At 41.0% G+C, this 16,598-nt stretch overlaps 1 protein-coding gene across 1 annotated transcript in view; it reads left to right on the forward strand.

Moving 5' to 3' along the window:
- The window catches only part of PTPRG (protein tyrosine phosphatase receptor type G), a 391,006-nt gene extending 386,490 nt beyond the window's left edge, over positions 1 to 4,516 (forward strand). The window contains exon 29 of the mRNA XM_063164912.1: positions 555 to 4,516. Coding sequence (XP_063020982.1) covers positions 555 to 701 — 147 coding nt within the window. The 3' untranslated portion in view covers positions 702 to 4,516. The remainder of the gene's footprint in view (positions 1 to 554) is intronic.
- Positions 4,517 to 16,598: the final 12,082 nt, after the last annotated feature.

Below are 16,598 nucleotides of genomic sequence, written 5' to 3' on the forward strand. Positions count from 1 at the left end.
TGTCTTTTTTTGTAACCTCAAAGCCACACTGTAAGTCTCTGATTTGCACTTTAACTTATTTCTCATACTTTGGAGAGGAGCAGCCTACAGGCAAGTCCTAGCAGAGAATGACCTTTCAGTTGTCACCATCTGCCTGCCAGCCTCTTTAGAGCTGGCACCTTGTGGTCTGAAGGGATGCTCAGGGCAGGTGAAGCTGCAGGGACATGAGGCTCTTCCCTGAGTGTCCAGCAAGAGCAGCCCCTTCCCTCAGTGTGTGTGGTACAAGGTTCTGCCACACAGGGAGTGGCCTGGGGCTGAGCTGTGGCCTCAGGTTTTGTTCCACCCTCCTGAAGTGTTTAACAGTATATCAGAAATTATATAATCCACTCAGAACTGGAGTTTGGGTTGACAAAGTTAAACTGGATGAACAGAGGTAATTGCTCTAAGTCTATTTCTTTGCTATATGTTTGCTTCTGGTAATGAATGCCCATGACCTTCCCTGGAAATGGCAAATTAAAGTGCCGCTCATTTATGTACACTCAAAGGATTGAAATAAGTTGTTCTTTCTTTTCCAGGAACAGTACCAGTTTCTTTATAAGGCAATGCTAAGCTTGGTCAGCACTAAGGAGAATGGAAATGGTCCCATGACACTGGACAAAAATGGTGCTGTGATGGCCAGTGACGAATCTGATCCTGCAGAAAGCATGGAGTCTCTTGTCTAATTGGAAACCTGAAAAGGCACTTAATTTGTAGAACTTCTGAAGACTGAGTGAACTTTTTTGAGGCCTTTTTTGCCAGACTCTAGGTTATACAATAACCCAATTACTTTTTTACACTGATAAAAGTTTTGATATTTATTTTTTGCCATTTTATGTCTTAATGGTATCCTACTGAGCATTTGCACCTCTGTTTATTTCACACAGTGAAACGCAATTTTATCTAGTTTGCACTATATGATCAGTGTTACTGCCTATAATATCCTAATACAAGACAAGCCCTGATGTGACATTCCATGACAACAAACATATGCTTTTTCTGTTTTGTTTAAATGCAGTGAAGTTTTGCTAACTACAGTGACCCTGGAATCTTAAATCTTGAATGCTAGGCCAGATGGATTCTTTCTACAACAGATACTGTACCCCTTCATGCCATATTTATTCTTTAGTGATCATGTCAAAGTTTTGGTAACGGTGTTCTGCATTCCAGTGGAGTGGATGAGCAGTGTTCATCCTTTCTTGACAAATTGTGGCAGGTGATTATTAGCTACAGTGAAGGTCCAAGAGCCTTGTGGAGCTGAAACAATTATTTCTGTATTGTTTCAAATTGCTGTGTTGTACACTTACAGGCCTGAGACTTGCTTCACGTGGAATATATGAATTACATACAAGATAATTATAAATTAGATGCAATTCTTATGTGGGATGCAGTGATAAGTTTTGAATTTACAGTTTCAAAGTTTCCCCATGTATTCAGGAAAATGTTGATTTTGGTTTTTAACCAGCCCTGTGATGGGAAAGTATTTTGGTTTTATTTTCATCGGAGCCAATACAGTGAGAAATCTACGACAACCCAAAATCAGACCAGTTTTCAGATATATTAAAGGTAGCAATATTTTACATTACTAAGCTATTCAATATTTTAAACACATCTAATTTCCTTACTATTTCTTGAATATGACCTCACACCTAATGGTATGTTACATGATGACAGGCGTTTCTTAATTTCATAACTGTTAGATGCCATTTTTACAGGTGTGTAATTTTCATACTTTAGTGCTAAAACATAAAGTACTGATCCATATTTACTGGTGAAGCAAACTAATAAAAAAACTACCTATAAAGTTACATTCTCCCTCTTTTTTTTTGCCAGACTAATTCTTTAGCAAAACTTTAGTTTATTGTGTTTTCCCTCCCATGTCAATAGAATGGTTTTCCCCAGATTATGTCAGTAATTATTGTTTTGAGCATTTAAGTTTACATCCTCACTGGCTCCCTCTTCCTTTGTATTTGGTTGCAGTTCAACAAGGTCAGTCCCTGTTTAAGAAAAGAAGTAAGAACATGCTTAATTCTCCAGAAAAGTAAAATTAGTTGTGCCCTTCGTGGCTTGGCTGAGTAGGGAGGGGTTATTGAATCTGCCTGGAAAAGGAAATATGTGATTTCAGTCATGCTGACCCTTGGTGTACAGTTAAAGGCACTATCCCTTATACATGGCATTAATTTCTTCTAAACTACAGAAAACATGCATTGTAATTTTTCAGGACCTGTCAAAATATTGCAACTTTTTTTTTTAAATTTAAATGTAAACCTATTAATTTCTGCCAGTCCAGTCTTGCTGAAATCCGGACATTTGGCAAGGTTCTGTTTATTTTCACTCACAAGGAAGCTGAAAGCAAACTGCTTAAAAGGATATTGAGAGTAGATACGTTGGTTCAGAATCTCTTAAAATGCAAACTGATACAGCCTCACTGAGAGCACAGGAGCTGTGCAAGCTGGTATGTGCTAACATTTGGCCTTTTATCTTAGTAAGAGAAAGATTCAAAGTATTCAAGGATTCATCAGCAGCCTTTTACACAGTCACCTTTTACTTCTCAATTTGTTGAATCTCTCCATCCAAGCAATCCCAATAATTGCTAATACCAAACAATTTAACAAGCCCATGGTTTCAGTAAGGCAATCCCATGCCCAGCAACAGCTAGTCCAAATAAAATATCAGCAGAATGTTTCAGAAGATTGTAGTTTGCATCCCCGTTGCGCTGCATGGAGGTGGGAGTCAGTAGGAGTTAGGATGGCGCTCCAGTCACTGCACCCCAGTAACAGAATGGTTTAAGTAAGTTCTCAAGTGCTGCTCCCAGGGCTTGGAAGGTTTTGCTGAGTGGTTTTCTGGCCAGCCTGCATCAGCCTCAGAGGCTGCTGAGCCCCTCTGTGCCCCCAGTCCTGAACCTGGAGTCAGCCAATGCCAGCTGGTAGCACAAAGGGACTCCTGAGTTGGATCAGTTCAATCTGACGTATTTTAAGTTCCTGGGAAGACGTAGGGAGAAGTTAGAAATTCAAACCTTGACAACTCAGTGACACAAAGATTACTGCAGGCATCAAAAGGTTGGATTTGTTCAGTACTTTCAGGTGATTACTTTTCATTTCAGTGGCATGATGGAAGATAACTGTGGTTTGTGACACACTGCCTGAACACCCTTGCTTTAATTCCTTACCTTCTCACAAGCTTTAAACATCAATGAATGAAGGCTGCGGGGGTTGAACTTTGGTAGATGCTTTGGAAATCCATGCATTTGCATTTTCCAACACCTGAAATGCTTGTTTGGGGTTTAATCCATGGGGAAATAATATTCTATGAGTTCTCCATGGATTATTTCATAAGGGAGCTCCAGCTGTAAGTTAAGTGCTGTGCTGACAGCCAGGTAGGCAATAATGGTAGTGATGCACGAGGCTTGAAGAGGTGAAGCTAGATATTGCTTGTGAAGGTCAGGATTAAACACACAGAAGAGCCAAATCTATCCTCCTGTAAGCAGCTGCAGTTCTGCTCTCTTACACAGGTTTGCACCCTTTCCTTGGGACTGAGTGAGTGCAGAAGGAGCAGTGTCTGCTCAGAGATGGGCACTGATAAACCCTCCTGATGCTCCCACGAGTGTCCAGCCCAAGGCCTGCTCTGCAAATCACCACCTCTTGCTTTTGGGACCCCACCCCCTCGGCTGTACCCAGCTCCTGCCATTCAGTCAGGATGTCTGTCAAGCATCAAAGGTTCCCAGGCAATGTGCAGGTCTGCAAATTAAAAGGACCTGAGAAAATTCCTATATCAGAGTGTGGTCCTCAGCACCAGCCCTGAGAAATAAGGAACAAAGGACTGAAGCACACACATGTCTACATTTAGAGAATCCCATTTCTCCACGTCTTGCACGTGTCCTGTGCCCACAGACCGTGTGAAAGACGTGAACTGTGTCTTGAGACCATAAGAGCAGCCAAGCTTTCCAAGTGGGAATGCTTGGAAAGCTTCTGTGTCATCTGAACATCTGAAATAGGTGGCAGGCTCAGAATCATCCTCCAAACACTCTTGTGTGTGAGCTTGGCTTTGGTAGGAAGGTCTGGGGGAGCCGCTGGGACCACTCAGACCCCTGAGTCCTCTGCAGGATCAATGTCTAAAGAACATCCATTTTAAACAGCATTTGTCCTTAGTATTTCAGTGTCTGTTTCCAAATGCTAATTTAGAAACAGGGAAAAAGAAAAATCCAAACCCCTTAAACTTGTCCTTGTAAATGACTGTTTCTGTACTGTGGGTCTGCTCTAGGTTAGTGGAGTCATTTACAGGATCTGCAAAATTTCACTTGTGTTTCCAGTTTTTGACTGCTCAAATTGCTTGAACACAGAATGACACATTGGAACATTAGGAGAAGAATCTTTATGATACAGCACAACTACCTTCTCATTAATCTTTTTTAAAGCTGATGTATTTTATTTAAAAGCTAAAAATTACAGATATGAATTCTACCAAAGATACATGCTACTAATTCTCAGCAAAACAAAACCAACTTAGTTTAAAAAAAAACTGTAGTTGTCATGAAGATTTAGCAGTCTTTCTCAAATTCATGTCTTTTGACATCAGATCTTTTGTTCCGAAGTTTATGTTCAAATGGTGCCAGTGAACTTTTATATGAAGGGAAAATGCCTATTTGTTAATCTACTGCATTGCTTTTCTTCTTTTTCTTTTTCTCTCTTTTTTTTTCAGATGTAATTCACTGTTACCCTTTGCTCTTCTTCTCCTTGCTGCCATTCTAACAATGTGAACTGCATTGGCTTCACTTATCAAAGGAGAAGGAATGCAAAAATAAGGAAAGAGAGGAACTGTAATAAAGAGATTTGGCCTCTACTTTGTCTTAGCTGTTAAACTGTTTTTAGTGTTTTTGTTAACTATTTGCAAAGGGAAGCATTTTCTACAGAGGATAATTAATTTCAAGAAAAATGTCTTGAGTTTTAAGAATAAACGTCTCCAAAAGAGGAGATAGTCAATTTTATACAATGTCACAACTCTCCAACATTTGGGGTAGTGACTTTTTTGTTTTGTTAGAACACTTGAGACTAGCAAGCAGCCATTGTTTCTAAAGACCGAAGCATTCATGTGTACTCCTGTTTTCTTTTCCTTCATTTTTAAAATAGCAATGTCATTAAAACTGTAAATATTTTGTTGCTTAGATAAGCATCTTCTGGGAACTTTGTATCTATGGTATATAATCATAGAATTTTATATTTTCATATAAAGCTAATTTTTTTCTAGTTTCACCTCCTTCCTAGTTCTGTGGTGGTTATGTGACTACAAACCTTCTGTGTTTCAAGGTAGCGAGATGCCATCATCACACTCCAAAAAAGATTTCCACACATGTCATTTCTTTGGGGCAGTGATTGTGAAAGTTGGATTCTTTTTTTTCTTTGGATTCCATTGTCAGTGTGTGCAACAGGATTTAGACTTAGCCAGTCACTAGATACGTTTGTCTCATTGATCCATTCAGAAGAAAAATAAAAATGTGGTGTTTGGTTTGGGGAAAGGGTGGGAGGGAGTATTTTGAGGGAGACTTTTTGTTCATTTTTGGTTTTTGTTTGGGGGCTTTTTGTAACTTGAAGAATCTTCTTTTTGTTATGTTAAACTATATCAAATCATTCTATTATAGTGTTATTTAATATGTAAATTGTATTGCTATACATAAAATAAAGTATGGTTTTTGATGTATTTACGGACTTCTTACTTATTTGCATAGAGTACACACAAGGAACAGATGCAGGAGTCAGTATTTCATTGTCCCAGGCATGCAGGAATGATGAGATCCAAGGCCTGCTTTAATTAGATCTCAAATTTCCAAGCAGTACTCAGCTGGGAACTGCCACTGACAGTGGAGTTCACTTTTCCCTTCTTAATTGTCTCCAGCTGTTAGAGAGCTGCCAGTAAATAACCCCATCCCTTTCCACCAATGCTCCTCCCCAGACAACTGTGACCCATCAAAATCCCTTTTGGACAGGGAACTGTCTCCATCTTGAACAGGACCTCAGATCCTGCACTTTCTTGCCAGCTCCTTTGACATTTCCTTCCTTCCATCTATTTCTGCCTGACCAGCCTGGAGAAGCAGGGGCTTCCACCAAGCCACCATCACAATTTGCTGATGAATGGCATTGCTCACTAACCCAGCACTGTGGCAGGAAAAGCAAAGCACTCATTCCCATCTCAGACAGACTGGGGGGACACAGATGTCCCAAATCCTAGAGAATGCAGCAAAAACCCTCTATGGACTGTGTTAGTAGCCACAGCTCCTTGCTGCTCCAGCCAGGAGCTGTCACTGAGGTGGACACACGTGATGCCATCAATGCTCTCCATGTTTTGCAACAGAACCTTGGCAGCTCCAACACCACCTCCCACTCTGGTTCTGTGCTCAGGGCTGTGTCACCAATTTTGTTGTTCCTGGGGGGAAGCCACTCAGGTTTGTGGACAAATTTTTGTAGCAATCTGCTTCTGGCAGTGCCTTCAGAAACACAACAGCACTCAGCCTCCACAGCAGCACCTGCACAGGGACAAAAACATCAATAAGTCAAACTGCTTGTTGATGTAAAATTGCTGATTAAAATCAATACACTACATCTGCTGCCTTTTGTGCTGCTGCATTCTCACCTGTAAGATCTGTGTTCTGGTTGACTGGGTGGAAGAGGGATCCTGGAACACTGGATGGGGACTGGGATCAGCAGGACACTGCACAGCAGCCTGATGACCCTTGCCAAGCCCCCCACATTGTAGGGTGCTCCCTCCAGTCCCTGTTTTGGGGTGCTGCCTCCTGCATGAGCAGCAGGGAGCTGCTTCCCAGCCTGCCACACCTGCTCTAGGGGATGCTCCAGCACTTCCACTGCCCTCTATAACTTTTCCAGACCACAAGAAGGCACCCAGGGGAAGCTTCCTCTGCCCAGCTTGGCTGCTTCACCTCCATGGAGAAGATGGCAGCCCCTGCATGCACAGGTAGGTGGGTACACAACACTTCACAGCAACAATATGGGAAAAGAGCTGTGTGAATCCTGCTTGTCTGGGAAGTGCCTGAAGGATGGAGAGGATGGCAAGCTGACCATGAGCCAGCCCCATGGGCTGCAAAGTGCAGGTCTGGCAGGTCTACACTGGGACCAGGTAAGGACATCTCCCAGTCTCATCACAGCAGGGTTAAACCATCTCATTTTGGGAAGGGAGAACCACACAAACAAAAAAAAAAATGTAGCCCCACTGAAGACAGACAAAAGGAGAGCAACTGGGATGGTCAGTGAGCAGGAAATTTCAGCCAAGACAGGATGAACAGGGGCATTGCCTAGTGAAATGATGGAGGGAGAGGGCCTGGAAGAGGCAGGAGCAGAGAGGCTGTGAGGCTTGTCTCCTGAATCACCACTCCTGAAGGAAGGCTGTAAGTGTTCCTACATCTTCAGTAGATACAACAAAAACCAGAGTTTGGCAAGCCACAAGGAAGGTAGGGTCAGGCAGTGGGAACATGACCTGGGGCAGCCATGGAACAAGAAAAACAGCTCTGAAACAGCTACAGAAATCAGAACACCCCAAGGCAGTTCCTTAAATGAAAAACCAGGATTTTCACTGGACAGCAGCACCTCTGAGGTGAGCCCCCAGCTGGTGCCAGCCAGGTCATCATTGCACAGACAACAAACAGGGCAGAGGTCCCTGCACTGCCCAGGAGCAGGAGGCTCTTGCTCCTCCTGGTGAGCAACAGATACAGGAGCAGAGGACAAGAGAAAGGACAAAACCTTGGAGAAAGCACTTGGATCCCATGCCTGGGAATGAGGCCTGGCTGAGACCTGTATCAAGTGGAAAGATGCAGTAAGTAGTTCATTAATACTTTGGCAACAGAGATGTGATTTACCAGCACTTCCCACTACTAACAATATGCCTGAATTAATTGGTGGTATCAAGAGATCCCAACATCTTCTGTAATAAATAGCTAACAAGTTTAGCCTTTAAGGCTTCCAGAGGCTGCTAGCAGTCATTTTAAGCAGGCACAAATAATAGCAGCATTTTTATTAAGTGGATTCAATTGCCAGAAGGTTTATTTTCAAGACCTTTTACAACATAAAAATAGTTTGGATCAATGACTTGGTCCCACTCCTATTACTTAGCCAATTGAAGCCCCACAAAGTGCTTCCTGCACTGACATGCCATCCCCACCTGCTGGCAGCCACCTTATTGATCACTGGTGATTTCTGTTCCCCTTTGCTGCCAATCAATGGTTTTGATGTCTTTCTGACTTTGTAATGCTTTAAGAAGCAACACTCACAAAGCAATCTTTCCTGACACTGTGTTCAATCAATCTGACAGTCACTGGGCTTGCTTTTCTTTTCTGAAGTTGTTATCTTCCATGTGTCTGAAATCCTTGTTTAGGAGTCAAGCCTGCTCCGTTCGTGTTTTGTGCTATGGTTTTGAATTTTGAAAAGATTCTGCAATTCAGTTCCATGTCTCTTATGGGATCTGTTTCAAATATTTCTCATTTCCCTGTCTCTGTGTCTCTGAGCTATGCTTTCTGCACAGCTCATCATTTCTGTCACTCCCCAGTTTCAGCCCTGTTGGTCCTGTGTTCCATATCACAGGATATCCTTGCACTACATCTAATCATAAATACTTTGTTCCTTTGTCTGAGGAGCTGCTGAAAGAGAGAGTTTTTGGGTCAACATCAGAAGAAAGGCAGAAGGTACGTGTGTTTTGTCTTGGGAGAAGGCATTATTGGCTGGAAGCCCAAGGCTCAATATAGGGAACATGGCAGAGCCCCCATCATCTGTTTCACTGGGATTTTTGATCTAAAATGATGCCCTGACTGCTCAGGCAGGGAATGAGACACTGAGGCAACAGTGGGAACCTGCAAATAAAGCCCAAATAATAAATCTAGTACAGACTCTTTAAAAATATTTTCCCATCAGGATAGAGAAACAGCGACTTGTCAGCCATGCATCACAAAGACCCCCAGAGTCTGCTGATGTGAGGTTCTGTCAGTCAGCCTGGAGTTCTGGGATGCTGCAGGTCCCTTCCATGACAGGGAAGGCTGTGATCCCTTCCAGCTCCTTGCTGAGAAGGAAAAGCAAAGGGAGAGCAGATGAGCTTGATTTCAGGATAAAATGAGATCTTTATGCTTCTCTCAGCCAGAGCATGGGAGGGAAATTGTGATCTCTTAAGGAAAGCCTGACTGTTTTTTTCTGTTTGTTTGCTATGGGGTGCACAAGAGGGATGGAATGGAGGTGTCCTGTGTGCACTACATAAATGAGTATTTTTCTGTAATAAGGTGCTTATTGTGTTTCATCAGCATACAATCAAGAAGAACAGAAAACCATAGGAAAAAAACCACTTAATTGAGGCCTTCATTACTTGCAGCCTGATGGGACCATCAGCACCACAATTCTTCATTCTCCTAACAGGTTCAAATCATTACCTTCAATGGCATTGGCTCAGTGTAGAGCTGTTGGACAAACTCTGAGTCTAATCATCATATAAACATTTTAATGTAAAATATAATTTAATTTCATTTAAATTAAGTATCATTTCATGATGAATCTTAATACAGTGTGACTGTGACCAAAAGAGGCTGTTGGCTTGTGGCTGTAATATATGTAGCTGTATAAAAATGGTGACACAGAATAAAAGGTGACACTTTATTTATCTAAGTATAGAAAGGTTATCACACTTTGCAAGTAGCAAGGAAAGTCCTTAGTGCTGCTTAATATTAGACTTCAAGCTGAAAAACACTTTTATTGGTCTGGGGTGAAATCATAAAAACTCTTAAAGGTTCAGTACCTTAGGTTATGAAAGGCTCTGCCTTCTGAATTTTAGTGCTTTAAATAAGCTTCCTTATAACTTAAATCCAATTTTCTAGATAGCTTCCTACTTTGAGCCTCTTAGACATATGTTATGCCTTTGCCTGAAAGTCTCCCAGTGACCTGTAAATTGATTGCAGCCTGTGAAATTGGCCATAAGTAAATCTTTGCACCTTTTTCTTCCTCCTCTGTTTATTTTGTTTTCTGAAATAAAAAGGGGGCAGGTGGCTTGTTTACTCTCAGGCTATAGATCCTATATGGACTTCAGAAGCACTATTGACCCCCTAGCAGCATGCACTTGGAATAATAATAACTGACTCAGGCTAATCTAGATGAGCAGAGCCCTGTCACAACAGTTTTCTCTATTTGTCAAAATTCTCCTCCAGTTTCTCCATGGGTGCCTGATCAGCCAGAGCTCAGCACCTTCCAGTCCCCAGGGAAGATCAATGGCTGGTCTTTGATTCATCAGCCTCAATAGTTTCTGAAATACCTTGTTGTGCTGGTATCCACAACAAAGATAAAGTATGTAACTGCCAGAAAAAGACATTAAGCTGGAATTCTGTCACATAAAAGATAAGACAAAAATAAATAGAACAAGCTCCAAAATGACAAGCAAAAAAGAACATGGTAATTTAATATAAATTATATAAAATTGCTCAAATTACACCAAAGTTCTTAAATATGGAAAACTAGTATAGCCCCATTTTTTATGCCTTTATTTCTTTCTGGTTTTATACCCCGGTTACTGCATGTAGCTGGGTAAAAAACCAAAATGATAAAGCCAACTTTGCAAATGGCCACAAAGTCAGAAACACATGGCACAAAATGCTGGCCCAGTCCAATGCCTTCCTGGTGGTGTCCAGTTTGTTCACAGAATTGTTTTGGGGCAGCTGCATCCCCACAGACTCTGAGCCAGGTCAGACTTTGAGCTTTCTGTCACAAATGGCTGAGAACCCACCACTCTGGGTGCTTTGAGCAGATATTTGTTATTGCCAGGTATTTAATGACAGCCCCAGCAATGAACAGCCCTGAGCAGGATTGGTGTTTTCTGAGCACACAGCTACCCCTGCCCAAATTTTCTGCTTGAATCATGTCTCACCCTCTTTTCTTCCTCAGACTATACAGTTGTCCCGACCCAAAATAGAGAGTAAAGTCCTATTATGTCATTTCCTTCTAAGTAAGTCCAAAAAACATGTCCAAAAAGGTAATACTAACTTTGGATTCCTTGCCTTTTGGAGCTCCTTCTCCACTTTTTGCCTGCACTTCAATTTTTATTGATTTTCCTCTGCCACCTCTTAGTATCCTTCCTAGGCAGCATGATGCATTAACTTTCCATATAATGAATTTTCCCATTTGGTTCTGTACTCTGAAGTACACCCACCTCTAAATGAGATTTCAACACTCTGCATTGCTGATTTCCAGGTGTGGGCCACATCTCTCATTTTTCATAGGCTGGGAACACCAAAAGAGCCTTCAAGACCCAGAGGTCTTCCTTTTAACACAATCACTGCTGTACTGGGGGGAGGAGAGCTTTTATATTTTTATATTAGTTCCAACAATGAAGTTATTAAAGCTATTTTCCACCCTGCAAGAAAGCTACCTGATGATGATATTGTGCCTGCCTTTTAAACTAATTTTATTTTAATATGGTGCATTTGCAGGCATCATAATCTTATTGGTGTATGTTATTCCCACTTAATGACTGACAAGGTTATTGTTTGGGGAATGGGTTTGTTCTGGGTTTTGTGGTTTTGGGGATTTCCCTCTTTAATTTTATCAACTGCTAAAATATCAGATACTAAGCCAATTCTTTCAATAATTATCCATTGTTTTGTTGACTTCAGTTTCCTGAGAAGGATACAAGGTAGTTTTGCAAAGCAATATGGAGAAAGACCTACAATTATCCCAGATAGGATGGATGCATTCACAAAACTAAGGGTCTGTCCCAAGCCAAGGAAAAGAGCAGGAAGTGTATTTGTAGTTCAGCTTCTCATAGAAGAGGAATACATTTATATCTATGTTTCTATAGTCAGATCTTCCACACTGGATTTGGAAAATTGTGTCACTAAATCCACATCCCCTCTAGGGTGGCACCTCTGCAGCACTGGGACATCACAGTCTGCCTGACCTGAATGGCAGCAGACCTCCAAATAAAGGATCCCCAGATCTTTTATTTTCACTCTTAACTACTTACTGGAATTTAAAAAATTCTTTTGACCCTGTATAAAGCAGGATTGGTTCCACAACATGTTCATTACAATTACTACAGCTCACACTATAGCCCAAAAGTACTATTTGAGTCACAAACTTGAGGCATTTTAGAAAGTAACAAGATTCAGGAGAGTGGAATTTCAGCCTTCCTGCAATTATGACATTTGTGTTAAGAACACAAACTTCAAAGTCTTTTTCAGACACCCACATGAGCATGAGATCCAAGGTGGGCACGAGGTACTCAGTGACCAGGCAGGCACAGGAGGACATTGTTCCCCTGAGAACAGCTCTGTACCTGCCTCTGGATTGACATGGAATAGCTGCTGCCAGGGGTGACTTCAGAGGACATCACGTCACTCAGCTGGCTTCCACAGCTGTTCCATGCTTTCATTTCTCCCTGAAACCATCATTGCCTCTGCCCAGCTCAACACCTGAGCTTCCCATTTAGAGAAGTACATCTCCCTCTCCTCACAGGTGAGTTCTAGTGTACACATTTCCTACTTACAGAAAGATCTTGCTGATCATAAGCAAGGGCCTGAAGACAAAAAAAGTATTGAAAAAGGGATCTCATATTGTACCTATACCCATTATGGCCATGTTTTGTATTAAACTTCCTTTTATATTTAATAGGAATTAATAGATATTTTCACAAATAGGTCTCAAATGTTACAGGTGATAGCAGAGTTCAGCAGGTTGATTATTACTGCTATAGACCATTATCTGCTGATGATCTTGTAACCCATGTTATCCTTATCTGCTAGATGTTCATATTACCATTAATAATTTATAAACTAACCTCATTATAAGGCTGTAGCATCAACTGCAACAGATTAGAGCAAAACCACACAGGACTCAGGTACTAAAAAGTTTTTCTGTGCAGCTAATCCTGGCTTTATTATACATTCCTATTGAATTTTATTGTATTCTTGATATGCGGGAGAGCTCCACTTCTTCCTAGGGCATGGTTATCAATAATCTGTGGGCTGCATTTTGCCACACGGCAAATGATGCCTGTGGCAGGAGCTGAGCTCTTGCCATTGTGTTGGTGCAGACAGGTTTGGGAACAGGACCAGCTGAGGATTGTTCACTAACAATTCTCAGGGTGAGCAGAGCTCTACACAGGGTCTAAGTGCAGCAACGAGGCCACAGCAATGCCCATCCCTGGGCTGTTGCCTTCAATCTTCCTGGCACAAGAGACCTAATGTCTGACACAGCCTCACCAGTGCACTAAACTGTGCTTCCCTTCTGGGCCATGCTCTCCATAGATTTATTTCACTAAGGTGGTCACAGCACAAAGTATTAAACCTACAAGCAGAAGCACTTGCTGTAAAATGGATGAAGAAATTCCCAAAGGACAGGGAGTGGTTCTTTTCCTGATTTGTGTGTACAGAAGAGGGAAAAGCTTAGAGAAAAAAAAGTGGTATATGTTCAAGTCTTTAATTTTTCACAACAGTCCCTTTCCAGTCAACCTCTAAATAGCAAGTCAACCTCTGTTTTTTACAAAATCCTCTGCACTTGAATGTTTTCTGCCATTCCTCCCTCTCAAAGTGGCATGAAAACACTGACAGCCACAAGTGCTCAGCTGCAGGATCTGACTTTGTGAGAATGAATAGCTAAGCTGGAAAGAGTAGTACAGTCATCCACAGGGCACACATGCCTGTTAAAATCCATTGCTCTGAACACATGACAGCACACCTTTCCTTGGAGCCCCTTTGGGCAAGGGATACTCTCAGGACATCCAGGAAGAGCAGCTGTCTGGGCAGACTCTCAAGGCAAAAATCTGGGCTTTACAAAGCCATGGGCAAAGTTCATTTTGACTTCAGCAGAGCCAAGAATTTTCTGTCACCTTATCACTACATTTCTTGGCTTCCAACATTACTGAATATTTTTCTGAGCAATTTTAGGCAAACCTATCTTCTGACAAAGATATTCATGAAGAATAGTAATTATTCTGTAGTAGCATCCTGGGACCTTAGCTGTGGACCCACGTGCATCCACAGCAGCAGCGTGGGGATGCATAATAAAGAGACAGGTTGGGTCTTTATTTATGTATGGTACTCTTTACCTTATCCTCAGACATTGCCATGAAGGAGTTTAAACTGAGAAGTAAACACAAAGATGTGGATAGAATCCCTGGTTCAGGATGTGCCTGTCTACAGACTGCCAAAGCCTGGTAAGAATTGATGTCTGCTGCTCCTTGTCACCTTCCCTGAGTATCCTCTATTGTCCCTTCTTAAAAACAGTCTGAATTTTCCTCTACTCTCAGTAATAGTGATTTTTCAGCCTCTGTTATGTTGGGAAAATCTGTATGGAGCACCACTGGTGTAGTGGCAAACAAACCACAATCCTGCACCCTGACAGCAAAAGGATGGTTCTTTCTAAAGAACTCTGATGATGTTGCCTTGTTTTTCCATAAATGGGCCTTTGCAGAACATTCTTGTAGTTCACAATGAATGATGCCATTTCTAACTTAGTGTTTCCACCCAGATTAATCTGATTTTCTGCATATATTTCAGCCCATAAAGTAGCCAGTAATCTATCTGCCTTTTAAAAATCTTACTGAAAGTAAACAATTTGCCCAAGCCACATTTATAATAAATCTCAGTCTGGTAGGCTGTGAGAACTTTCACTGTCTCTCTTCCTCCTCACCCCCATATCATGCTGAGTCATTTTCTAAAATTAGTCCGGTTTATTCTCTATGAGAAATGAATGAAATCTAAAGTGAATGAAACCTAAACATAGGCTAGACCAGGTAGATGAGAAGGAAGACATGTAATCATAACTTTCCAGCCTTGCCAGAGCTGTATTTCCTTATAGTCCTGCAAGCATATGAAATGAGACAACAAAAAGAAAAAAAAAACTATAAGGGAAAAGAAAAATTCCCTTTTTCCTTAGATATGTATTTCCTTTCCACTCCATTCTAAACACAAGCAATTAATTGGAAATGATCCTTTACTGGCAGAGATTATCCTGTGGTGATGTACCTCCATACTTTGTGGGGTTTAGCCATGGACCCCAGTGCTTTCATGATCTCTCCTACAAGTAACACTCACATTTTCTCACACATGAATAGACATTAATATCCATTTCTACACCTGCCTACATGTCTTTTAGTGCAGAAACAATAGTCCCTCCTCAGAGTCTGTAACAAGTCTAAGACAATTCAAAGTATATAAAACTTACACACTATGTTTTCCAAATATAACTGGGAAAGCATAATTTTAATCATCCCTATTTGATTATTCCAGTTGGCACAATGTGTAAAAAGGTATCACAAATTATTTTGAGAGATTACCCAATTACAGAGAGACATTTCCAGAGAGGAAATTTAGAGCATCTCAGTAATGGCTTGATTAATACACCAGTCATATTTTAGCAACAGATAGTTTGATTGCTTATATGAACTGGTTTCATTCCGCTTACTTTAAATACAGAAAAATACTAAGTAGAAATGCAGCTCTATGAACAACAGAACTAAGGAGCCTGGCTTTCTATATACTTGGGTTGGTAGGAAAAAAGCCTACATGAACTCTCTGACATCTTATAAATTTTAAGCTCTCCTTACTACTTTTATTTTTCTCTAAATAGCCATCTATCTTCAAAAAAACTTTTAGAACTTTGATGTCTTTGGGACTAGTAAACTATTTCACTTGGTGTTAAATTTGGCAATTGCTCAGCTTCAAAAATCACTGGAAATAGAGATATGTGCATGCATTACATATAACACATAGGCCACATTTAAATAGAAAAGCATCCCCTTTAATAAACTGATATAAACTGCTCTAACTCTACAGCTTTTGCCCATCACTCCCATTTTCAGAAATTAAACCGTCAACCATCAACTGATATCATTCTTTGATAAGGTTTAATGAAGAAAATAAATGGTACTCCCTAAGGAAAGTAATTTTCTCATTCCTTGGAATGTATATCTTTTATATCTTTACTGCTTCATCTTTCCAGAGAAAGTACTACATTATTGCAAAGCTGAACCATAAATGACAGAAAAGCAACCACTGACCCTTTTCACATCAATGGCAGCACTGACATTTTTACCCAGCTATTCAAAGCCTGGACTCCACAGTGCTGTCCATAACTCTTATCATAAATACAGTCTGGTTCATTAACGCCAAAGACAGTCAACTGTGCAAGAAAATCTGACAATGTTGTTAGAACTTGCTGTTATTTAAATATTTTAAACTGCAGCATTTGAAAACCAACTTGAAAGCTAAAATTTAAATTCACCTGCCTTTCTGTGCCTTAGGCTACGAAATAAGTTCAGACAAACAGCCAACCACAAATAATGTCATGTAGGACTTTGTAATGTAAAGCTCATAGTGAGATCAAGCAAAGAGAAGGTTACATTAGGAAGCCTACACATACAGGAAGATTTTCACAACAGAGATGCTGTGTTCAAAACATCCTCCCAATGCCTGAATGGAGCAGCAATGCCCTGCACCCCTACACAGCACAAACGTGTCACAAACACAGTCTAGTTGGCAGGCAGAGCCAAGCTGGCTGCACAAGTTGTGCATTGTGTGTTTTTTACAGGTTTTCCCTCTGCAATATTATCCATAG

Source organism: Melospiza melodia, chromosome 10 (genome assembly GCF_035770615.1).
Source record: "Melospiza melodia melodia isolate bMelMel2 chromosome 10, bMelMel2.pri, whole genome shotgun sequence".
Lineage (NCBI taxonomy): Eukaryota > Metazoa > Chordata > Aves > Passeriformes > Passerellidae > Melospiza > Melospiza melodia.